This window comes from Dicentrarchus labrax, unplaced genomic scaffold, assembly GCF_905237075.1.
Source record: "Dicentrarchus labrax unplaced genomic scaffold, dlabrax2021, whole genome shotgun sequence".
In the NCBI taxonomy this organism is placed as follows: Eukaryota; Metazoa; Chordata; class Actinopteri; family Moronidae; genus Dicentrarchus; species Dicentrarchus labrax.
In genome coordinates this window covers 13,070,628-13,097,518 of record NW_026136716.1, presented here as the reverse complement: position 1 = coordinate 13,097,518, position 26,891 = coordinate 13,070,628, and the positions used below count along the sequence as shown (strand labels likewise).

Genomic DNA, 26,891 nt, shown 5'->3' with positions numbered 1-26,891 from the left:
ACTCAATTTGTGAAACAAGACACACTTCGGTCAGGTCAGTCCTCAGAGGTGAAAGAGAGGCAACCGCCCAATTAAGTCTCATAAAGCTACAGTCCATCACACACACTCAAAGCATGAGCCAAAACCAGCTAACGTTGTCCATTACCGTCTCACTCGAGAAAAAAAACACACACACACACACACACACACACACACACCACCTCCCTCCTCCTCCTCCTCCTCCTCCTCCTCCTCCTCCTCTTCCTTTGTTCTGCAGTCATGTTCCTGCAGGTTTTCATTGCTAAACACACATTGTTCAGTTCAAAGATGGCAGCCAGCTGTTCTCTGCAGGTTTAATGGCTGTCGGCGCTGGTGGCTGGTCAAAGTTCAAAGCCACAGGAAGCTGGAGAGCTGTCTGATGTTCACACACACACACACACACACACACACACACACACACACCCCTGGCTGAGGACTATGCAAACAAAAACAAGCATGACATGGTTGGACCCAGAGGTGCACCAACACACACAATGCAGTAGCTGAGGAACACACACACACACACACAATGCAGTAGCTGAGGAAATGGACTCTCATCAGGTTCCACTGATAACACTATAAATCTGTCCTGATTTGTTGCTTGGATCTAATTACCTAAAGTTTTCTTAATTTAAAATGTAGTCAAGAGCACTGAGGTTGCAGTGACAGAAAGGAAATTACTAAATATAGTTAGAAAAGAGAACGAGTGCCTATATTCATAAATATTCTTCAGTTCTCTCAGTCCCAGCATCAGAAGCTGGATTTTTGACAAAATGAGGCCTCTGTTGGCTATTTTAATGTTGGAGCCCCTTAAGAGCTTAAACCTAAAAGTGTATGGTAGTTTTGTGCAACTGCTTCTTTAAAGTGTAAAAGTTTCCTTTTATTGCACATTTATGTTATATTATGTTTATATTTACATCATCATACCTAACATCTCCCGCATCTACAGAGATGGGTGTGCTTCCAAAACAATTCGTATAATGTATCAGCTGCTGATACATGGCTGTAAACAAGTAGAGGAATCACCGATGACGAGATACAGTCATAGTTTGTGCTGACTGCAATCATCTTCAGACATCATTTGAAGTGTGCAAAGTTGAACTTAATGTTAATATAAATTAAAATAACTTGTCCCATATGGACTATGAATAAACACTCATTTACACAGATTAATTATTAATTTGAAATGAATGCATCTCAGAAATCTGGAAAGATACAAGTACACTGTAAAAAAGAATTTGTTGACTCAACTTGACTCATTCAAATCGATGTAAAGTGTCAAGTTTATTACACTTAAATAAATTACAGCATGCATTTGTTGACTCAGTTTCCTGTGTGATTTGGACAACAAAAGATTAGTTAAGAGAAATGAAATAGATGTTGGTTGAACTTGTTTTGTTTACAATGTGTAGTGTCAAGTTCATTACTCCTAAATAAATTAGTTGATCCAAGCTGCAGTTTGTTGACTCAACTTGAACTGAAAAAGACTTTGGTTGAACTTATTTGATCAAGTTGTTAAGAATGTGAATCAAGATGGCTCAACATGAAATACTTAATTATTTCAACTTATATTACCAAGTTAATAAGGACTTCCAAAACTTTTTATAGACTTAGGTAATTGAAATAATCTAGCCACTAGCAACTTCTCAGCTAGATTCAACCAGTTGGTTCTGAGTTCTGAGTGTGTAAGCTATGCACAGACTCCCTAATGTACTAAAATAACGCCTGATTAATATGTATCCCAATATTCCAGGTAGAGTTTGCCAACCAGGCAAGAGTATGTCAGCTGCCTAAGGACATGGCATGAGTAGAAGATCAATAGTTTTATAATAAAAGCACAAAGCAGTGATGTCACAGAGACAGACGTCCGGCACTCAGGCGTCTCTGAGACCTTCAGCTCTCCATCTGCTGCTCCGGTATGCACGAAACGGAAAAGGACCAGCTTGGAATGTAGATTTGAGGGCAATAGGTTGGAGAAACGTTTTATGTGTGGTGAGGGTGTGGCCCGGGGGGGTTAAAAGTTGCTGCGTCGGTATCAAATGCCGGCAGAGAGATGGTCAGTTGCGTTGTGGTGTATTTGCATGTAGAGAAACAAGGATTCGCCAGCCGCTCTGCAGCTGTGTGAGTGAGTGTGTGTGTGTGTGTATGTGCACTTGTGTGAGGGAATCCAAGCTCTATTATCTGGCATTATAGTCAGGGTTTACCAAAGCCCCATCTGTCACTGCTGTGGGGTATCTAACACACCCACACACACACACACACACACACCATGCCAAACAACAACTGGGTCACAGGGCCAACAGTGGCGTGGAATGTGTGTGTGCGTGTGTGTGTGTGCGTGTGTGTGTGTGTGTGTGTGTGTGTGTGTGTGTGTGTGTGTGCGTGTGTGTGTGTGTGTGTTTGGTGCCCATACCCAATCCCAAAGCTAGAATTAAGGGTGGATCAGGAAAAACAGCAGCCAGACAAACACTCAAATATTACTGATGGTCACTTGAATCCAGTCCTGATTGTTTTGGTTCTTCAGCTGTCAGCATGCAATCAAAGGACACCCAGAGGTCACTGAGGAGATTCCATTTCACTTTTACTTGCATTTAATTTATAGAAACGTTCCCAGTTCGAGGATGCATAGCATAACTGGTGATCCCAATACAACCAGTGCTGCCTCCCTACATGCAATATTCAGACAATAGCTAGTAGTGTGTGGCCTGATGAGACGCGTTTCAGGGATCAGATTCAGGGAAAATTACCTTACATGAAGTTACATCATAAGGCTGTGAAGAATGATGATAAATTGATTTATCAATTTTCTGTTTATTTATAGAAACATCCCATTTATACAAAAACTAAATAAGATTTCTTTCATGCTATTCATACATGTGATTGTACTTAATATGCTCTTTAATTGTTGAAATTGTCAGCACATGTCTGTCATGAGGCATTTTCAAACTTGGTTGAGTCCCATTATTGTGATTCAGTAAATTAAAGTTTAATTCTGTATGTACAGTATGTCTTGGTAAGGCCAAGAAGCTGAAAGTGTCGAGCTCTACCTCCATTCAGCGACGGTTAGAAATCCAGAACAATGGCTTCGGGCCTGACACTGTCACTGGCAGTGAGCCCTGCTCTACTGAATAGATGGTGGCATCATCATCTCAGCAAAACAACACACTACTGTCCGCCTGTCTGCAGTCTGCGCTGCCGTCACAACACACACACACGCAACCACTCAGAGGCAAGGTTCCCATCCAATGCTCGGGCAAACTGTATTCAAATCTGTTGCAAAAACCAACAATTAGTTGAGATTCCATTATCTGGAACGACAAAGAACGGGGCTCACGGAGTGTACAGATGAATGAATACATACTTTGCATGAAGACAATGCAACATCACATCCAGTGAGCTCAAAAACTTTACCATGGTCTCAAAATAAAGACATGAAATTCTGTTTCTCATGTTAAATGTTAGTGAAACATTTTTAAAAATGCACATATTCACTTTCTTTCCAAGTTAAATGTACAGTATTTAGTTTCTGCCACTAGGGGGTCTCTTACAACAAAATAACAACCAAAGACGTGGTTTCATAAATCGTGAAATGGCGTGGGATCATGGGAGCTGTTGTCTTCATTATTAAACAGTCTCCGCTGCTGATGAAAATCTATCTGACAAGACGTTAGCCAACTTGCATTCCTCTCCGTCTGACACGTTATATGTATCCTGTGTTTACCCAGAAGTTATGGCAGCTAGAGGCAGTGCATGTGTTCTCTCTCATCGCTAGGAAAAACACTACCCCAGAGCATCAGAGCCAGCAATCCACAAGGCAGACTCTGTTGCTGTTGTCAGTATTTGATAGTGAAACAGGTTGGCGCTGTATTTGGTGTGACCTCTCTGCACTCAGAGGGTCACAAAGTTCCACGCTCGCCAAAATGTCTCGGATCTGTGCCAGAGTGGCCCTGAAACTCCACCTTCTCCAGGTGCATGCTGCCAATCTGTAGGTTCATGGAAATGTATGGAAATTTACATCATCATTTGTTTAGGCGTCTGTGGTGCAACTCGCTAAACTACAAAGCACGCACTTGTAATCTTGTGGTTTTTTTTAATCCAGGTTCTCCTCCCTTCCTCTCTCTTTCTCTCTCCACCATTAGAGTAAAAGAAAAACAGACGGTAAAAGCTCAGCTGAGAGTAAAAACCAGCAGCCTTTTTCAGCTGCCTCTGGCCATAGCTACCAGTCATTACACTCCACAGAACAAAGACGAACATGAAAGCTAAGACAGAGAGGGGGGAGAAAATGAAAAATGACACAGACAGAGAGAAAGAGAGGGAGGCAGTAAGTAAAGGATCCAGGAGGACTGTGTTTTTACTTGCCCTAAAAAGAAATTTGCAGCTGTAGGAAAAACTTGACACTACTCTTTTACACAATGACATCATGCACTGGAAGCAAAACTTATCTTCTAGAACAGCCTTAAAGGTCACTGACTGTGAGGTCACTTGAGGATGTTTTAGGGCTAGTAGGTAGAAATGATTTACTACACTGACTGTGGATTTACCATTTTTAGAATTATTAACCCATCTTATCACAAAATCCAAACACTGCTTTCCTTCTTCGTTCATTTTCTTCCACAGACGATGCATCCCTCTGTGCATAGCGCTTTAGCATAATGGGCATGCGGTTGCTGACACATTTAAGTGGATATCCGAGACAACATTTTTGACAAAACCACCTCAATTGTAATATTCCTGGAGGAGAGGGAACGTTCGGCACTGTAGCACACACACTGAAATGTGATTCTAATCCGCTGATATGGTTTTGTATCTGTGTTGAAGTTGAGTAGGTCATGATCAAAAGGTCAGCAATTCTCCAGAGAAAGTGATCCTTCTCTTCAAAGCTTACGCGCGGGGCATGATGGAAACTGCCCCAGCGTGTGACATACAGCTTTTAAGAGATAATAATTAATTCATTTTAGTTTATTTCAACTAATTGATGAGTTATGAGGTGTGTTTGCGTCTTTTTGAGCTAGGACAGCCGGTTTGCACAATGTACATTATACAGAATGTATTCATTTTGACCACTGTTTAGGGGCACCAATTTTATAGTTCAATTTAATCTAAAATCTAATGTAAATGTACTTATGGGAAGTGTAGGATCCAGTGTTTTGGGGCTTGACTGCTGAATGCCGTTATAGGCAACCAAAAAAGTCGGGGAGGGTCTCATTATTTGAGTTACATTCACAGTCACATTTACAGTGATTCAAAATAATATGTAATATGCTTTAGAATCTTACGTATGGCACCTTTAATGACACCATTAAACTGTCATTAAACGCCATATCACTAATGTTGAGTAACATTTGGAGGCAACAGGGTCAAATATGAAGTGATGGTTTAGTTACTGAGGTAAATGTGACAATATATCTTCTGAGTCTCTGGAGCTACATGGCGCTGGGAATGAACACGATAAATATGTTACTTCTTCAAAAATCAATATGTTTGATTTGTTGCCATCATCCTCTCCGCCCTGAGGGATCATTAAAAATTCATCCCATCCACTTAATCTAATTTACTTTCCTGTACTGACTTTATTGATCGTGTTCTCTTGCTTCTGTATTGACAGTTCGCTTGTAACTGTTGACTGACAAAATAAATTGACTGAAAGGTGCATAACAACCGCTGCTGCTGCTAAAGCAAACAGATAAATGCTTCCTGTTCTTCTGACACACACACACACACACACACACACACACACACACACAGATACACATCCCAGATTGCATTATAGGAGCTTAGCTGAGACATGTCAACTTCTAATCTTGATTTGGCAAAAAGCAACGTTAGGAAAGGTTTATACCTTGGCACTAACAGTCTGTGTGAGGGCACAGCAGGCTGTATAGGCTCATGAGATAACCTCTGTCCATCTGCCAGACACCATCTCTGCACACAGCAACTCAAAACAAAATACCGTACACACCCCTAAAAGAAAGCCTAAAGGGGGCCAAGAAAAGCATGAAAATCTATCTGGATTAATATCAACACTGCGGTTTTCACTCATCAAAGCAAATTCTCAAAAAAGCGTTGCTCCCAGCTGAAGAGAGGGAACACACCACGTTAATGGGACCAATGTGATTAACATGCTGTCAGCGTGCTCCGCTGTGGACTGTACTGTACTGACGGACAAACCTCACGTTAACACACAGCTCACTTCAACACACAGCTAGGACCTCAGGACAAAGCACACGCTCCACTTTAGATTGGATTATGTAAGTGTTAGATGGATAATAGTGCCTCCAGCAGGAAAAAGCATCTTTGGGCCATGAGACAAAATCAATGTGGATAACAAAGTCAGGTCATGTTCATTCATTTAGCTCCTTTTTATACACATCTACAAACCGATTTTAACAAGAGGTTTGTTACATACTAACTGATGATGACTTCAGTTTGTCTATGTGTGCTATGATGTGTGTTGCTGGAAGAGTTTAAACCTCTGTCCATCACTTATTCCACCACATCTTTACAACAAGAGGCCAGATTGCAGTAGTATTTTCTTTGGATATTCACGGTCCCCAGAAGATGATTCGCGATGCCGTTGCTGACTGCCCGACCTCAGCGTTCTCGTTGTAACGTAAAAACATGTTTTAAAGATGCTTGAATGCTTTTTCAAACAACTGTGACCAAGATATGTACCGAGAGAGACATTTCAAAAGTAGACCTGTCAGTTCAAACAGGACAGGACAAACTCGGGATGAGTACACCATTATCATTATCACCATCTACCATATTATCCGTATTTGTACTGTGAGTGGGCAGGGCTTAAACCGGAAGTAGGTGTAATTAACCGGATGTTTTTAATACATTTAGAGCAATGTTTTGATCACAATAGTATAATTTAAATCCAATTTGCTGTATTTATTGTTGATTAGAAACGCATTGTACTGTGATCATACTCGTACTAAGTACATTATTTTGTGAGCATATTCGTAAACTCACAGAGGATGAACCCTCAGTGGCCTTCCTCTAACGTGATGCATGTATAGACCCTCTACTTATTATAAAGCTCTAAACATACCAAAAGGTGAGTCAAACTGTGACACCAAAGACTGTAGAGACTTGTAAATAATTACAGCTGGACCAGGACAAAGAAATATACACACACACACACACACACACACACACACACACCTGCAGAATTCTCAGTCTTATCTCTCTCTTTATATAAATGTACAAATAACTTATCTACACACAAGAAACAAACTCATCCAACACACACGCTACAATATTAAATGAACAGCCTTGTTCTTCCTCTCTCACTTGCCTCAGACACTCGGGCACATACACACCTGTCATCATCTTCAGTTGCAGCCACAGCCTGGTGATATCGTGGCAGAGTTGAGACACTCGGTTCAGAGCCATTGTGTTGCCGGTACATGTATGCCCCCTGATACACAGGTACACACACACGCGCGCACTGTTAAAACACATTCACACACGGTCACATATTCTTCCACGGTGGAAGTTCAGGCAGTCCATTCCGCCACAGACGAGCGCTTCAGCCTTCGGCTTACTGAGCTGTCACTTCACAGCGCAGCCCACACTCACACACACACACACACACACACACCCTCCCCCCCTTCCCATTTGTGCCAGCCAGCAGGCGGAGTTTCACATGATCCGCCCCCAGTTTCACATTTCACACTGTTTTCACTGATGGATAGAGGAAAACTGGATGTGACACAATGTGGAAGTCTCTACAAAAGATAGATGAACAATAAACCAAAAAAAACAACAACTTTGGTTTCAGCCATCTGCAGTGACTTCCCAACACACAAATCCATGATAATGATTACTGTTCATTATCATCATTCTCATTCAGTCTCCAGTGTGCTTCAATTACATTTAGCTGATAAATTAGATTACTGTATGAATACATTTCTTTGTTTTGAACATCAGTATCAGTATGAAACATGGTCTAAATTAGCTGAGACGAAAAGGATCTCTTGGCCGATACTAATCAGTTTTTAAAAGACTGTTTACATTTTCATGGTAAATCTGATTCAGTCTTCTACAGAATAAAAAAACAAAGCTGTAGCGAGAATAAAGAGGCAAATATGCACAAGATAGCAAACCAAAACCTGTGTTAGAATCCTTTTGGGTGCAAATTTGTTGTGCATGTGCTTCGATCTGCTTCTTTTTCTAACAGGCATCAGAGATTTTGTGTTTGTAAAATGATTTTTAGCTCTATTATATAAAGTTTCCATCCTGATGCTGGCAGTAATTTTAGATATTTCATCTTATCAAACTTTTCTCAGTAATCTATAGGAATCTGTATGAATCTATAAAGAATTTAACAGCATTTTCCTTTCGAGGGCAAGTTATTTGCTTAACTTTAAAGATTTTTATTTTGTTTCTGTCCACTTTGAATGAAGTATTAAAGTTACAATTATATACAAGGTAAATTTACTACTTTTGTCTGGTGGCGAGCAATAGCGATTTTCCAGCTGTTTCTGGTTAAACGAAAGGTCTATCTCTGTAGGGATCCTTTCCTTAATGTTGTCAGACACTTAGAATAACAATCTGTCTGCCAGTGGCAGAACTTTTAGTGAACGTACTTTGAAGGCCGCATTTGTTGCCAAGAATAAGCTAATGTCATGTGGTAGCCTGTTTCGCAGCTTTTTTTCTCATCTAACTTGGTGAATTAAGGATTTATTTTGACCAGACCAGCATTGGCGATTGTTGGAAAGACTAACAAATATGTTTTTAGTCAACCTTATTTTGTTTCAGTCTAGTTTGAAGTGTGTTTTACAATTATGTGTGAGGTAAAATTACTGGTTTTGACAGCTGAGTTTGGTTGGCTGAAATGGCCATTGTTTTGGTCTGAGATGTTGGTGCTCTAGTCTAACATCTAGTGGCAATTTCATATAAAACCTTTAAGAACCATGCCAGTAGTGCAAACATTGTAATTTATGTTGCTTGCCTTTTTGGAGGCATAGCATAGTTTTTTAGGTTTGTGAATGTGCTTTACAGCCGTTGGGCTCAATGAATTTCACAAACATGTAAATAAGAAAAAAAAAACAAAACTTGAGTTATCCAGAATAATGTTCATAGCCTTTTTAGTGGAAGATGCTGCTAAAATCACATTTTTCCTAACTTCATCTTTGCTTGCTGTTCTTTTTCTGGCTGTTTTGCAGCAAATTTTTAAGTGTCAAATATCCTAGATACCAAAAAACACTTGAATGCACCGACCTGGGAGAGATGTGAAATAGACTCAAGTTATGGTAATGTAAAGTAAACATGATTTATGTGAGTACTGTACACATTTCAAATACAAGACTCATGTTTGTGCCAGAGGGAACGGAGGCCTCTTTCTCTCTTTTTTTCTCACGCTCTCTCACAGACACAAAACACACACACACACACACACACACACACAAACATACAGAAGACAGCAGGGGGACCCAGTGTGCCACACACAGAAAAGCAGTGAGAAGTTGGCAAAAATGTGAATAGACCCTCCGGACCTCAATTCACAAAATGCCGTCCTGCTGAGGAACACACATTTTAAAACTGCCATTCTGTTGCTTCACATAAACAAGGAATACAGTAACTCCTCACATCCTTCATATGCAAGCCAATGCAGAAACTCCATTATCCCGACTAATATAACACGCAGGAGAAATATAAAAGAAGTGTGAGTCCTTCTTTAGTAACATTCCTCATTCTGGTCTTTAGCCTTAACATTTATATGGTCATTACAGCGGCTTTCAAAGCCAAACTTTAACATTTAAAACACACAAGAGGTGACTGCTGCTGTTTGCCTTACAGCCTCACAAGCTGCACAAAACAGGGAAATCTCAAAGGATGGACGGTTGGTGTTTTAGAATCACTTATTTAATTAAAAAATTCTAATGATTATACACATAAATACTTCATATGAGCATGTCTGAGAATATGACCCTGATTATGTCATGGTGATGTCATCAGGGTTATTTCAGTGTAGGTTTAGAGACACAGAAAGCCTGTGTTACAAACTGGGGGCACAGAGTTTGAACAGACAAACATTCTTTCTTACAAAAGATGCTAATGAGATGCATTATGGGAAGTGTAGGATCCAGCACTTTTGGTCAGTATATTTTAGCCTCTCCTTTTTGTTTTGTCACTCTTTGAAAGTACAATGCTAAATTCCTGCCGTAGCCCTTAAAGAGCACAGTTCACAAGAGCTGCTTTTCTTCTTTTACACCTCTCGTCCTCTTCGGTTTATGGACTCAAATAGGAAGATTTGAGTCTATAAAACCTCACTGAATTTAATGCATGTACTGTCTGCCCCCAAGTCGTGTTAGAACTGCTCATTTAAAACAGTAACATACGTCCTCTGCCTCACTTTTATTATAGTTAGACACGTAAGAAAGAGGCTGAGGCTGACTTTAGATCAAGGAGAATCAGACTCCTCTTCAGACACTGCTGACCTGCACAAAGGGGATAATCCATGCTCACATGCAGGGAAGACCCTTACTCAGTCTGTCCATCATGCTATCTTTAGAGTCTCAAAGTACACAGAGTCATTTTATTAACTTGCACAATGGTTTCACTTGTACTGATGATTATGATAAAGTAAGTGCACATCAACCCACACTAAGTCATAATCATAATCATCCAATCACAGATGGGATTTTAGATAAAGTCAGAATAGGACCCATGCTTAATCCTGGCTGTTTTTTTCTGAACAAAAATAGAAATGCTTTCATCATCAGGGGTCAAAATTTACTAAAATATGGACTCAAATATCGGAATGTCACAGAGTAACGGTGGTGGAAATGATAGAAGGGCTGAGATTAGGCACAACAAGATGAAAAACAATGCATGTGTGAGATTAAGAATTAGATTAGGGCTAAAGACAAGTCTCTCAGTCTAGTCTGAGATAAGATTATCAATAAATGAAGGGATTCGAGAGTTTGAGCCGAGCTGAGGATTTAAAAAGATCTGAATGTGACAATGGATGTCCGTTAGAGAGGTGTCAAAATGCAGGCCTATGTGTAGGTAGGTGGGTGTGTGGGTGTGCCTAATGTCTGATTGAGATGATAGAGCACGTTGGCTGTCAGACAGGAAAAGGCAAAGAGTTTATAATCGTTCATTTCCTGTCTCTGCTGCTTTATCCTCAAACAGTCCTGACAACAACCAGTTTCACCCACTGGTGGCCGATTTATAGTTCCACCCTCAACGCTCATATATATCAGTTATATATTTTGTTGAGTCGTGTACTTACATTATCCCTAAAGAAATAGCGTCATATCCCCTTTGCACATGTGTCAGTGTCGTGGTTGTCTGTCAGAAGCTCATAAATTGACTTTTTATCTAGTTTTCAGCCACACTTTTTAGATATTAGTGGTTTTTAACTCTGAATGAAAGATTTTAGTCATCAGACATCTGGATCTTAAGCTGTCGGAGAAACAAGCTGAGCTAACATTAGCAGCAGTTCGACTGGCAGCCTCCAGGAAGCGCCTGAGAAACAGACTTTTAAGGTTAAATTGTTTTATTCAGTGTTTTTACCAGTTTTAATCAGCAAGTCCGTTTGTTTTCGAGAGGAGGAGACCTCAGCAGATAATTCGACCCCCAGTAAAAACCTCCTGAAGAATGAACACTGAAGGAATCCTAACAGCGAGAAGTTGACTAATGACAACAATAGTGGTAAAGTTTCCATGATCCATGCTACTTCACGTCACCGAACCTGGCAGCAGAAATTATGTATTGTACATTAAACTTAATCTACTTTACAATTAATTACAGCTTATTTCAAAAACAGAAAAACTAACTTTTTTTAAGTCATTTAATATCAAAAAAATTAAATGAATCTTTCCTGATCAAAAACAATAAATGGCAATCTATGGATGGGTCAATTTCATTTCAAACTTCTAGCTACTCCTACTCCTACATTTGATCCAGATCCTCAGACTTCCCTTATGAGAGGGAGTCCGGTAAATTTTGGACATTTTGTTCAAGTTAAACTGAGAAAGAATTTAACAGCAGAAAGAACAAATAAAATGCAACATAGGTGTGTGTTACTGCAATGTGTAATATGACACATGCAAATCCTCTCTGACTTAAAAATATTTCATGACGTGTGAATGTGCATCTGTGTGTGTTTACATGGGATGCAGAGCAGACTTCAGTGTGTGTCCACGGGATGTAAAGGAGACCTGTTTGTGCCTGTGTGTGTGCGTGTGCGTGTGTGTGTGTGTGTGTGTGTGTGTGTGTGTGTGTGTGTGAGGGATGTGGTGCAGACTACAGCTAGAATAACTCCTAGCTGAATTATTTATTTGAGACTTTCCCCCCCACGTCTGTGCTGGCAAAGACGAAACACTATTGAGTCCTTCCGCTCCGGGATCAAACACTATTGGCTGGCTGCAGCGTAAACAGGAAGACACCAATTGAGAAGTGACTCACAGGCCGAAAGCAGCCGTAGCCAGTTTGAATCGAGGCTGTAACAACATTTCATTCAGCACTTAACTGGCTTTTTATTTGCTATTTGTGAAATTAAATTACAGAATTCTTTGGCCTTAAAAAAAAGAATGTCTTTTTGTCAAAAATAAATGTCCATCAGACTCTCTTCTTTCTCACTCTATAAATCACAGTTTATTGATGAGAAGATACAGTAGCGGGCTGTCATTAGGCCAATTTTCGGTGGCCTTTTTGACATACTTGACATTTTCTTGATACAGTATGTGACTTGACAGAAAGCAGCCTGCATGGCTGGGTTAAGGGGTAAGACAGACTCTTGTGTCCTGTCAATCAATATAAGCAATGTCCGTAAATGTCTGACAGCCAAAAGGAGCATGTCACTTTAAGTTCAAGTTGGTTTAGGTAGCTTTAATTTGCATACATCCATGTTTGCATTTCTTCATATAGGGATAGTCAACCTTACTTACAGTTCTTTCTTACTAATCGGCTGCATTGCAGAGATTTAAGAAACAGGAAGTCTATTAAACACAGCGCTCATTAAGACAAGCTGAAGCTGACCTGACCTGACCAGGCTAAAGATAAAGAGCATGTATGGAGGAACTGCTAATTACCCCCCGCGTGACTCTTACATAATCTGCGTTCACCAATAATGTTTGGTATAAAAACTGACTGCTGCGATGTGAAGACATGTGGGACATTGAGCAATGTAATGAGATCCATTTCTCACACAGTGCTACATTAAAGGATGTCCACCCACTAATTAATAGGCATGTTGACAATTTTCTGTCAAAATGATGCGCCAGATTTCAGTCGATTTATCATCTCGAAGTCTCTGAAACTACTGTAGGAAAGGCTGGCAATTCTAGTAGGTAGGTTAGTCAGTGTAGCAGAATGTTAAAAGAACCTCTATTATATGAAGGGAATGGCAACTGCTAGTTTTGAAGGCCAGATATAAAAGTTGTTCTTTCAAAAAGGCCAGAAACATTTAAGAATAGCAATGTGTACTCGTACTCTCTGTACTTGTACATTAAAGTTTGTACCTGTAAATTCTGTTTCGAAAGCTTGTATATACGGATATGTACTTGGAGGCTTTAAAATGAGATGCCGAGGACGTAAAGCAAATGTCAACTGACAATTTCACAACCTGAAGTAATCATCGGCAACCTCACTCACGTTAAAAACAATCCATCAGTGGCCAAATCACAAAATATAATTATTGGATTCTTTCTTTTGTTAAATGCACTCTGCATAGCAGTGTTGGCATATAGTTAGCTGTTGTCCATCTTTATGAATCTACTATCATTGCAAACCTCCACTGACTGCAGTACTTTTCATTTAAGACATTCTTGGCAGATTGGCCCCATTAAATTTGGTTTAGAAGAAGAAGAGAAAAGAAAATGAAAAGAAAAGGAGATTTTAATTTTTTGCGTATCAGATTCCGTATATAGGGTAAGATGTAATGCTGCTACGCACATATTTACTTAGTTTTGTATTTAAAAGGTCCAGTGTGTAACATTTAAGAGGTTGTATGCAGAAATCCACATATAATATATGTTTTAGTTTTTGTTAGTAGTTATAGTTAGAGTAGTTTTTAATCACCTGAAAATAAGAATCGTTGTGTTTTCATTACCTTAGAATGAGCCATTTTTTTAAAACAGGGAGCCGGTCCCCTTCTGGCGGAGTCCGCCATGACCAACCTCTAGCTAGGGCCTCTTGTACTTCGTTAGTGTAGATAGTTGCAATCTGCAACTTCACCACTGGATGCCACAAATTCTTACACACTGGTCCTTTAAAGTCAGGTCTAATAAAGATAAGTGTAGTTTAGGATCATCTAACTACATATATTAAAAAAACACCAGTTTTGGCTGACTGGCTGGGAAAAGGAAACTTAAAAATTCTTAAAACATTACAGGAAATCAGACAATGAGTACATTTAAACTCATGCTTTACACGTGACACAACTTTTCTTTTTGTTTAACAAGACACAACCTTTATCCGGGTTTCCTATGACTGAGTGCCAAGTCAGTCATCAATCCCACATGTTCTCGTAAAACCCAATAAAACAAATTCAATACTACCGGGATGCTCCAATGACATCATAGACCTGTATTGAAACAGCTGTGTGTCTAAGGTGCATGCGGAACGGATTACAACCAACACTTAAATCCGGCACAACCTTCCAATAGATTTAGCTGGAAAAATGTGATTGAGTGAGAATTACAGCGGCACGATACGATTGATATGATAAACTTCTTATTGTATGATGTCAACTGTGCTACCAATAGCTGAAGGAGGGAAGAATTTATTCTCCCATCTCTCTCTCCACTCTTCTTTTCAACTATCTACTAAATACTAAATGCCCAATAAAACATGTTGTTTTTAAGTGGTTCTAAAGGACATTATGACAGGAGACATGAACTTAACAGCTGTGAAAAAGGGTCAAACATTCACACTTTTCAACTTGTTTAAACAAATTTTACCCTCCCGGATCTTGCAGGATCAATATCATGACATTTATTTTGAACTGAACTATACAATTATATTGAACTCCCCCTCCAGTCAAAACTCAGTTTCTCTTCTTAGAGAAAATACCTTTTTAAGGATTTTAAAGTGGAAATTATACTTTTTATTGCAGAAAAAAACATCAGACACAAATTATTGTTCCAAGCAGACTACCTGTCTGGAGGGGATCGTTTAAACTAAAGTCTGGCGCTTTAATTACTGTAACCAACTGTACTCTGGGAACGCCAGAAAAAACACAGATAAAATACTGGAAATTCCAATGTGCACAGCATTGCACTAAAAACTACTGAAAAGACTTTGTGTTTCCGAAATAGGAAACAGTTTGCGATTTTTTCCTCTGGTCAGGATGAAGGCAATGAACTTGATGGCGAAGACTGTGTGGAGTGGTCAGGGTCACACATACACACAACCACAACTCAGATGATGACCAGGGACTTTAGCCTAAAAGATCACAAGGTGTCAAACAAGCCCAGAACGTGACAGAGAGAAGGATATCATAGGAAAGATGATGAAATGATCGGAAACAGATTGCACAATCATGTGATAACTCATGAAAGAGGAAGTTTAGCCATTTAGGAGGAAGACCATCATCTGTCAAGATGGATCACCATTCAGGGAAACACCACAGGAAGTGGTGCTGCTGACCAAATTTAAAGCCAATGCATTTTGGTGCTTCGCCAGAATTAACGTTTATTCTAAAATCCTTTCTGATCGATTACTCATATTAAATTAAAATCTCTGAGATTTAAATACAGTATATTTTAATAAAAATAAAATGTAATTCTGCAGCTTACAAGCATGTGTAAAATCATAAAACTATGAAACTAGAAAATAACAGAAGGTTTTAAAGAGAAATCTGGAAAGTGACACTTTATATCCCCAAATATGAGTTGATATAACAGCAATAAGCAGGGAAATAAGATCAAGAGCCAAAAACACAGCACCTGTCTCCATGACACAGCTGAATAGCTCTGCTAAAAATACACATCACCTCTAAAAATACAACAAAGCCCACAGGAAAGGGACCAGAATAGACCCGAACCATCACTGACAGGCACCAAGATCTAAAAATCATCAAGCACACACTGCACAGTGCTCACGTGCACACAGACAGACAGGAGTCTGCGTGATCGATGGTGTACAAATACTCAGCAGGCTTTTGTTAATGCAGACACACAAACACACACGCACACGCACACACACACACACACACACACACACACACACACACCTCCTTTCTCCTCCCTTCTCTCACACACGTACACCGGCTGTCAGATAATTATGCCACCTTTTATTGAACCACCCTGAGTAAATAAGGATGTAGTAGTATACTAAATTACACTTTTCCCACATGTACTTTGGTCTCCTACTGTGTGATGGGCATTTACCAGAGGCAGGAATGAAGTCAGTTTGTTTTCTTGTGCAGCTTTATATTCAAACTTTACATAATGTTTAACTTCTGGGTACATGGATAAAGATTGTGTGCTAAGCAGCACATTAGTGTTGATACAGAAGTGTTCAAACAGCTGGGACAAGCATACAGCTCCACTAAAACGAAAAAAAATAATGGTTTCCTCCAAGACAACTTGCCATTTTCAGATTTGGGTGGCTCAGGTGATACAGCGGGTCATCTAGTAATCAGAGGGTCAAGATATTTCTATTCCCAGCTCCCCCAGTCAAAGTGTCGACTTGTGTCCTTGGGCAAGATACTGAACCCCAAATTGCTCCTGATGGCTGTGATGCCGGTGTGTGTGTGTGTCTGTGTGTGTGTGTGTGTGTGTGTGTGTGTGTGTGTGTGTATGTATGGGTGAGTGCTCTGGATATGAAGCTGATGAACAGTCTAGCACCTTGCATGGTAGCCTCTGCCATTAGTGTGTTAGTGTGTGTGTGAATGGGTGAATTTGACAAGTATTGTAAAGTGCTTTGAGTGACCAGTAGACCAGGAAAGCGTTGTATAAAGCCCATTTATCATTTGATACACACCCCTTGTAAGTACATTGAGGACACAGAAGAGAAGCTTATGGAAACGCCTTGAAGGCAGAATGCAATTTATCCATACTGTAGTATCGCTTTTCAGTTTGACTAGAACAATCTGCAGCTCTTTAGTCCCATTTGTCCCCGTCCTTTTTACATTTTCATTTATCATTGTTGTAGTCCTCAAGTGATTCATACATTCTATAATTATAAAATGTGTTGTTGTTTTTTTCACTTGCAATACGTTACATCCTTGCCTGGCGTCTTTTCCTCTATATTTTGTCGAACCTCAATAGTGGTGGCTACAAGACATAAGTCTCCCTAACTAGGCCAGCTATGGATTCCAAATCCAAAAAGAGAAAATAGAGTTGTGCAATTTGTTTGTTTTCACCACCAATACTGCTGGCTTGGTTTGATCTGCGGTGAGAAATTAAGGCTTAAATATGTTTTGTGGCTCCAGACAGATTTGTTTTTGGCCCAAAATGGCTCTTTTGACAGAAAAGGTTGCCGACCTCTGGACTAGAATTACTTCTTCATGATTCAAGTTTGTCTGTTAGTACAGTCGGAATGAATGCTTTCTCTTCATGAGAGAAGAGCACTCATGACGGCAGAGGTCTCGGAGAAGACTTTTCATTTATATTCATGGTATAGTAAGCACACCTCAAGACCAAGGGCCAAAAATGGATCAGAGATCTAAATGAAATTGATGAAATAATCAGCCAGGGATGTGGACAGAAATTTCCGGAATGACTCAGCTTTAAAAGAGGGACTTCTTAAAAAAAACAACAACAAATATTTAGAGGAAGAGGCTGATAGAGTACAAAACTGCATGTGACCATCATGTGGCCAACAACCTCAACTAAGAGTAGCAGCAGCATGCAGAATATGCACATTTACTAACAATGATGTACTAAACTAGTACATCTAAATACTGCACATATGAACAGAGATTATACAGTGTTATATTCAAATCAAATGTTTAACGAGACATTAAAGCTGTGTGCTACAGTTCATCTGTTGACCCAGTTTTAAACTGACTTTAGGGGAATATTTGAATAGCTCCAAGCAAAAGATTGTGTTATGAGAATAGGAATTTAGATTTCTGTCTTTCTTCCCTTAAAGAAACAGTCATGACTTCCATCCCAACACACACACACACACACACACACACAAACCGCAGTTCAAACTCACTATGCAGCCGTCGACAGCACTGGCTGTATCTGTAGTAGCTCTCCATCTCCTCCAGTGAGATGCAGACAAACCTCTCTCCTCCACATTCCCGCTTCCCCATGCACCCCTTCATCCCGTCCCTCTGCCCGCTCTCCTCTTCCTCCCTCCCCGTCCTCATCTCCACAGGTAGAGAAAAGAGTATCGCCTGCCGCCTCATCCTGCTCTCTTCATTTGTATTTCCAAACGCTCGCTGTTTGCCTGTCTCTCTCTCTTCCTTGCACACACACCTGTCAAAGTTTCTTGAGTGATTCCACCACTCCTCTTTCCTCTGCTCCTCCCTCCGGCTGTGGAAATCTGCATACCTATATCTGGCTGAGCAAGAGAATATATTCTGCTATACCTTTGAAAGCTTGTTCTCATCCTTGCCTCAAAAGTAGTCCACATTCAGGATTTAAATCCTCACTTTTCTTGCAGTTTGGCCACAGACGCCATCACACATGCACACAAAGAGTCTTCAAAATAACTATTTCTTAAACAGCGGTGGGCATAGGTTGAAACAGGTGTCGATCTTTACATGAAAATATGTCATAAAACCTGCAGATTTAAAACCCTTTCAAAATAAAACCAAGATTGTAAGACAAGAGCACTGATGTTGGGCATAAAAACGGACTGAGAGTTCATAGTCCAGCCAGGACCTGATTGTCGCTCCTGCAGCAGAGATCCAACTTCCTGCCTAAAACTGAGGAAACACTTTAATCTACAGCATTAACACAACTATACAAACCCTCATGGTTGCCAGTTGTATGCAGGACAGTCATACAGACCTGTGCTGGTTTGCATTTTAACAGAGATTGTGTTACTATAACTGTAAAAAGCGAGACAGAGCCAAAGTTCTTAGCTTTAATTCTCAGAATCATACAGTCAGATGTCTTTATAAACAGACAGAGAGTCTAAAGGGATTCCATTGTTTGGCTATAAAAGCTCCAACACAAAATCAACCTCCCATGTAATGTCTACAAACCAAGATTAATCCTCTGACCTGTTTGGTTCCTTGTTCATGTGGACAAATATTGATCAAGCTATGCCACATGACAAACATGTGACTTTAACAATCAATGCAGCTTCTTCTCTGACAGTCCAAAGCCAACATGACCTGCAACCCTAAAAGGTCCCCTTCACAAAGTGCGGCCAGTCGAAATGGCCTGGCTCCACGCGACAGGTTCACAGAAGTAGAATAATAGAATTTCATACACTGAGACGACACTGACCTTGTCTGTGAGTCTGCGTGTATTTGTGATTCTGTTTCCTTTGCGCTGGCTGACGGACACAGCAGAGGCAGGCCGACATGATAAATACAAACACCAGTCCACCAGTCTGCCTCTCCTTCTAATCCGTTTCTTTGACTTTCTGTTTGTTCGCCTGGTCATCCGTCCCTCAACTATCCAACAAGTGAACAGACATTCCGACTGCGTGTGTATTGAGACGTGGGGTAAGTTATCAATTAGCCACTCACAAGGGCTGTATCAGGTAATCAGTTACCACGGTCGCACACCAAAGTGGGCCGAGTTCAAGGACGTACACTGCATAAAGTGCCACCACTGGTGTGCTGAGTCTGTATTTAAAGGAATACTTACGGTTGTTTACCTTCTAATGGGATATTGGATGAGAATATTGTCAATTTCATTCCTGTGTGTGCAACACAGAGATTGGTCCAATGTGTGTTATTAAGAGTGTTTTCTTCAAACCGGGGAGCTCTGTTTCTAGACCTTGGGGTCAGGAAAGAATATTAAGACTGATATTCTGGTTGTAAAGTAGTGGTATTTATTTACTATGCTGTATATTGTACTTAAAATCTAGTTATTTTTTACATAATCCTTTGAGAAAATAGACTAGAAATAGAAATGTATGCCATATGCAAATATACATAATAAATCAGAGTACACCCATCTCAAATAAAGCTGATATACCTTCTCTGCTAGTCAAAAATAATATTTGCTTTTTGCAGTACATGTACAAAATCAAGATGGAGATGAATCCAAAATGTAGTTTAGATACTAGAGAGTATTATTAGTTCAGGCTAACATTCAGACAATTAATGCCAAACTTTATGAAAGTGCATTAAAAAAAATGGCCTTTCTGAATTTGTAATTTAAAAAAGGGCCTTCATTTTTCAGTTAAGGTGCAAACTCAGGGATGGCTTTAACGTAAGATGGGAAAGTTTAATGTTTTTGTACCTTGAATGATGCAGAAAACCAGTTAAGCCTAGATTGGGGGTAAAGTCAGTGTTTTTAATGTAAATGCTGTAACTCAAAGTAAAACCTGAGTATAGTTTTAGGGGCAGATCCCTACATTTGCACCTGAAAAGACCCTTCCATAACACCTCAAATATCATGCACTTATCTTATCTAGGGAGAGGAGTACATACTATTTTCTATGGTATTTCATAATAGTTTTCCTCTGTGGTCCCTATGGTAAAATTTCAAGTAACCCAAGCTACTACAAACACACTGTGGCATCAGCAGGAAGGTGAGGTAGTAAGGTTCTTCTATTATGTTTGAATAATGAGGGGGAAACACAGCAGGGGGAATCTCCCCACGGTGACAGGAAATCCTGTCCTGTCATCCTGTCATATTGATTCAAATAACAGTCACCCTTTGGACATGGATGTCCAGTTACTGTGTGAAAAATACACATACAATATACCCCTAAACCTTCGCAATCAACACACAAACAAACACCAACCTCTTTGGCCGACTGGTCCGCCGCCCCCGCTGCGTGTGTGTCGGGTCAACAGACTGATAGATACGGACAGATTGTGAAGAAGTTGACTCAACACCTCTTGGCCCTCTTGAATTAACTCCAAAAGAGACATCGTCACATCAGAGCAGGCTCCATGTCTATGAGTTTGTTCGCACTGACTGCCTCTCCTCCTCCTCCTCCTCCTCCTCCTCCTCCTCAATGAAGCTGCTGTGTTTGTTCTTGTGAATGTGTGATTGTTTATCTCACTTCATGTCTGCTCTGTGTTTATCACAGGAAGAGAGGGGTGGAGGGTGGGCTATGACATAAACTCCCCTACAGCTAATGATACTGCGTGTGCCGTCTTATGTCACAAATGGAGACTGAGTTTTCAGCAAGGCACAAGAGCACACTAAAAATAAATACCATCGCCTTCATTTTTGAGTTTACTTCCCACTGAAAAGCACATTAACGCTCACAATCTGGTGTCGGATTTCTGTGTGTATACATAAGATAAGAACCACTCCAGACATGAATTAAGACATATATACAAATAATCTGCTTGGAACAATCTGATATGGGGGTTTTTTCTGCAAAAAAGTAAAAATAAATAAATATAATAGATTAAAAAATCTTCATTAAAATCCTTAAAAAGACATGAACGCGTTTTTAACTCTGCACATCATTCTGCACAGTGAAGATCAAACATCCAACTGTAGTAATGAGAAGAAAACTTTATTTTTGACTGGAAGAGGACTTTAACTATCCCATGTCTTTTGCTAACGACCGCTACCAACTCATTATGTCCATATACGGGAACCAGCGACAGATTTCTTGGGAACACATTGTCCCAAAAGTCACATAAGGCTATGTTTTTTCACCATGAGTGATAGAGATTTTACTGTAGCCAGTTTCAAATTGAATTTGCTCTACAGGATACTGAAAATAGTCACATTCACACAATACACCTCTTTTATTTTGCTAATTGCAACTGGCAATTTAGTGTTGTCACACTTTCCTGAGGACAAAGAACGCTGCATGCTAAATTAGTTTATTTTGATGCGAACGGTATCTGAAAAGCCTGTCAACATCTTAGATAGTCTATGTATGATGTCATTTTCGGCCAAATTTAACATAGTGAGTATCTAAATAACAAATAACACAGGCAATAACTATCCCAGCTTCATAATCAGACTGTTTGACTTTATTATTCATCCTATAGAATGCGATTCACTAAAAAAGATAAACATGTGGTCAGCAAACTAAAGATGTGAAACCAGGCAACAATAATTTAGAAACTAAGGAACTATTAATTCTGGAGAAACAAAACCGCTGCTAGTTGACCTCATGAAGGATGATCCTGTACTTGCCAATATGATATTCACAGCAGGTGACAGATTTCGAAAGCACCTGAGTAAGCATTTCTAAAGAATTCATGAAGCCATTCCTGTTGTTGACAGGGTTATATTTTCAGCTTCACATGCATTGCACCCTTCCTTAGAAATAGAAAATGATGTCATTCCATTACAAATGACAATAAAATAACCTTGAATCCTGGATTTTTTTTCAGTAATAACTTTAATCTAATTTTGTTAAAGAAAATCATGAGAAAATCATATTGTGAACCCAGTGGGTGTTCAGTCAGTGGTAGTGTTGAGTGTATCGTTATCTCCCTATGAAGAACTGCTTTTATCCAAAGGAACATTGTGCTATTAAGTCAAGAGATGTGCAGTGCAATGACAGGATCTATGTCAGGTAAGCTATTAGACCGTGTGCTAAAGCGAGCATTATTTTGCACTTACATAACACTGATTTCCCATAAATGTGCAGGAAGTAAAAGTGCAGACTGTCAGCATTTGATCACTGATCTTCAGGGGAAATTATAATGAAAACACAAAGTTATCACAGTGTTAACTTTCCCTGTTGTCAAGCTCACAAAAACTACTCAAGAGAGAGAATGTCAGTCCAAGACTGTAAGAAAAAGGACACATAAGTGTCTCTGTGGCCTCAACAATGTCAACCAATTATCGACTCAAAAGTCCTATTAGTGATTTTTCGTTCTCCATATCCTAGGAGTCTGGCTTCTAAGAAGTATGCAGCAGCTCAGACAACAGGAGCTTCTGACTGTGGCATCGGTGGGTTTAGACTTTTTGGAGGCAATCCTAGGGAGAAAGCTGAAATTACACTGGTGCCATCCGTGAAGGTCTCCACCTCCCTTAGACTATCACATTATCTTTATTTCATCTAATTTATCATGGCACAATCACACAAACATTCCCAAGTGGAACTTCAAAAGAATAGCAAGCAAAGATGGTCATGCACTTTTCATTACGTGGCATACAGCACTATTAGATTTATTAATCAATCAGATAGTAGAAGAGTCACAGTCCGGAAGATCAAAACCTGTGCCCTCCTTCTCTGACAGGACTTCAAACTAATCACAACAATCGCAACAGAAGTCCATTCTCCAACTGCTTTCTTAGAATGATTTATACTAGTTAATACTGGTTATATTATTTAATATGATTCCAACCTATTTATATTGGTACTATTTATATCTCATGAATAGCATTTCACCTTTAGCAAACAGCTAAAGGATCAAAGACACACAGCAAAGGAATAGAGGGGGTTGCACGCAACAGGCTGGGGGGGCTCAAATTGAATCGTTGCCTTCAGGAGCAGTGCAGCCTGCCGCAGCATGTACTGCTGTCTGAAGAACATTATATCTAATATATACACTAAGTTACAGCTAATTGCAACATTAGGCGTGTATGACAATCCTCTCAGTTTGAGCTAAAGCGGACAGACATCCCATGATGCAAAGAAACACAAATGCAATGTGCTATAGTAATGATGCTTTTAAGGTGTGGCAGCTTTAAAGAACTACCAGCTTTATGTGTGGTATGTATGACAGTAACCAAATTAATCCAAACTGATTTAACTTGGATGGCAAAGTATTAAACAATACAAGCGTACAAAGGGCTATACACCATTATATGTGTTTTAAAAGCTCAACTTGGATCCCTTTTTCTTATCTACTGTCCTCACCTAACAAACAAACTATCTTTATGTTTAAACAGGAAGCAGATGAGTTATGGTCATTAAACAACTAATTAACTAAATGTTAAATGTACAGGAATTAGCCTACGTAAGACTCACTGTAAAAACAGTCACTTGGTTACAGTAACAGTCCCTATTGATAGTCCCTCTGGCCTGGCCAGGCACCCATTCTGTCACAATCAACTGTGATCTCAGAGGCAAGTGAGTATCATTTCCTTGTCGCTGCACTAGTGACTCCTACCTTATAGACAAAGTGCCTGTGCAGAAGAGATTATGACAGGAAAACTGAGAAACCTGAACTTTCAACCCAAACAAACACTGCATGATGTACATTACGTTAAGTCCTCATGATCTTCTATAGATGTTCGGCCAAACAGTTTACACTGTATAATGATAATGGCACAGGTAAACTGTCACTCTAACTTATCTCACTGGCTTTAATCACTTAAAAACAAACATTTTCAAACTCACAGGGATTTTTTCAACAAGCTGTGACTTGCGATGCAAGATCATTCTGTCTTGCATTCATTCTGACACATTTAACTAATCAAATGAAGCACCATTCTTGTGACCCATGCATGAACACGTGAAAGCCTTTGTAGGACTCAAATTTATCTGAAAATCACAAGTGACAATCATTTGCCAAGCAGGCGCCGTTTGTAACCTGTGTGCACGAGTAGGCCGGGCCGATAAAACAATAGCAATATGTATTGGCAAGAGAGAGTGTTCATCAGTAGCAAGAAGAAATGTGTTCAGAAACATTAATACAAACCGCCATGAAAGCACATAACAAATACGCCCTGGCTCAGCCAATCATATCTCTTGATAATGGAGCGTGCTATGAGTGAACCACCATGTCCGCTTCCACCCTTTGGCGTACACAACATGTCCTCAGTCACAACCTACATCTGTTACATCTCAAGAAACAATTCATAGGCGGTCCACGATGGAGAGGCACTCAGCAACAACACTGTATAACAAACTATTAACATTAAAATAATCACTTTAATGTTATATTTTTAAAGTAGAACATAAAAGTTGGTTCAAGTCAACATTTTTTCCACTTCTTTTTTTTAAAAAAAGGTCAATAATTATCAATAAAGGCCAGTCCTATGTGTGAGCAGTTGCTTTTGTGAAACGTGCCCTGGTAGACTAACTCAAACACCTGCTCCTAAAGATTCATTAATGCAGAGTATTAATAAGCAATGTCACATTAAACTGGTATAGAATACAACAGGTTGAGCATAATTTGTCTCAAAATTGAAAATTAATACATTTAGACTATATCGATATTTGGAACTGTCCCTTTTTGAAATCGCTATAATCTCATATAAATTCAACTGCAACCTGTGTGATTTTAATACATGTGCTGGCTTATCGTCCACACCAGCACATTAACCCAGAATAGTTGCAGCTCAACAACGAAATGTGAAGATGACCAAATTTAAACCAAATACATTCTTTCAGTTTTTTTATAGAAATATACACAGGTAAAAATACAATCTTCTGGATTTGTTGTCAGAGGCAAAAGGAGTATTTCAAGTATTAATGTGTGCACCAAAGGCTCATTTCAAGAGGACACTGAACACTTTCTAACCACTGACAGACACTGCAGGGTTCCCTACCACTGACTGTCGACAGCACCTCCGGTGTTTCATCCAGGTCTTCTGGTACCGACAGCTTCTCTCCCATCCTTTCCCCCGGGACACCAGAACTCAGCAGACTTTTCTCTTCGCCAGTACTTCACAGCTCCTAAAAAGAGCACAGATGCCAACTATTACTACAAAATTTCTAAAGGACGGACTAAAAAAGAAAGAAAAACTGAACCATGACCATACCCGAGCAGTGGACTCAGGTGGAAGCGTACAGCAGGAATAATGAGAACTGAAAGAGAGTGATGCACTGTCCATTTAATTTGGTCAGCAGTATACAGGGAGAAAGGGGAGGAAGGAAGACACACGCGCACAGCACTGAAGGCACAATTGCGTAACACATAACAACATCCATGCCTCTGTGTACCAAACACACACGTCTCTCCTCAGTGGTGTTAACAACATTACTGGTGCTAATTTTATCTTTTCATTAAATTGAGCTGACATACTCTACTGGAGCACCGTCTCCTGCAATTTCAGCATTCAATATACAAAACGTGTCGGTGATGCAGTTTAAAGCTGCACTAGGTAACTTTTATGAAAAAAACTTTTTGTCATATTTGGTGAGACTTTCCCTCTTACTGACAGTAGTACATGAGACAGAAAATCTGTGAAAAAATCTGGTTTCTCAGGCTCATTTTTGTGCTCCTAATGGAATTTACAGGAATCCACCGCGCCTGAACAAAAACAACCAATCAGAGCTGAGAAAGATAGTTGATTGTTGAGTCTCATTCCCAGGTCAACAAACCCAGGAATGAGATTAGGAGCACTAAAAGGTATACCTGTTTTTTTTCACAGATTATTTTATCATGTACCACTGTTAGGATATAGTGTAAGTTTCAGCAGTGTTAGGTTTGTCCATTCTGGGCTACTGTAGAAACATGGCGCCTTCACCTCTCGCGTCTATAAAAACGACTCATCGTAAGGTAACAAAAACACAACAATTCTTATATTCAGGTAATTTTCAATTTCATCCTCCTATTTTAAATACTGTAAGCATTTTGTGCACACTGTAAAAACAGATAAGTTCATATAACTCAAAAAATGTTGAAACTGATTACGTCAACATTTTTAAGTAAAACTAACAAAATGTTGCAAGTTAAAAACATTCTTGATCAAGTAGCTTTAGTAATTTTAAGTGACAGTGACTTAATTTTGTAATTTTTAAATTGTACTGTACTGTGTACCTAATAAAAAGTTATTAATTTCTTTAACTCGCAAAACAAAACTAAAAACTAAAAATAATAATAAATATTGAGTAAAAGCAGCTTAACCAAGAATCTTTTTGAACCTAAAAAAAGTTTGTGTTCCTCAAACTTT

General features: G+C 39.5%; 1 protein-coding gene across 2 annotated transcripts in view; it reads right to left on the bottom strand.

The window, feature by feature from the left end:
* mcf2la (mcf.2 cell line derived transforming sequence-like a) overlaps nt 1–18,355 on the bottom strand; it is a 51,515-nt gene extending 33,160 nt beyond the window's left edge. For both annotated transcript variants that reach the window (XM_051428216.1, XM_051428215.1), the window contains exon 1: nt 18,145–18,355. In XM_051428216.1, coding sequence (XP_051284176.1) covers nt 18,145–18,340 — 196 coding nt within the window. In that variant the 5' untranslated portion in view covers nt 18,341–18,355. The remainder of the gene's footprint in view (nt 1–18,144) is intronic.
* Nucleotides 18,356–26,891: the final 8,536 nt, after the last annotated feature.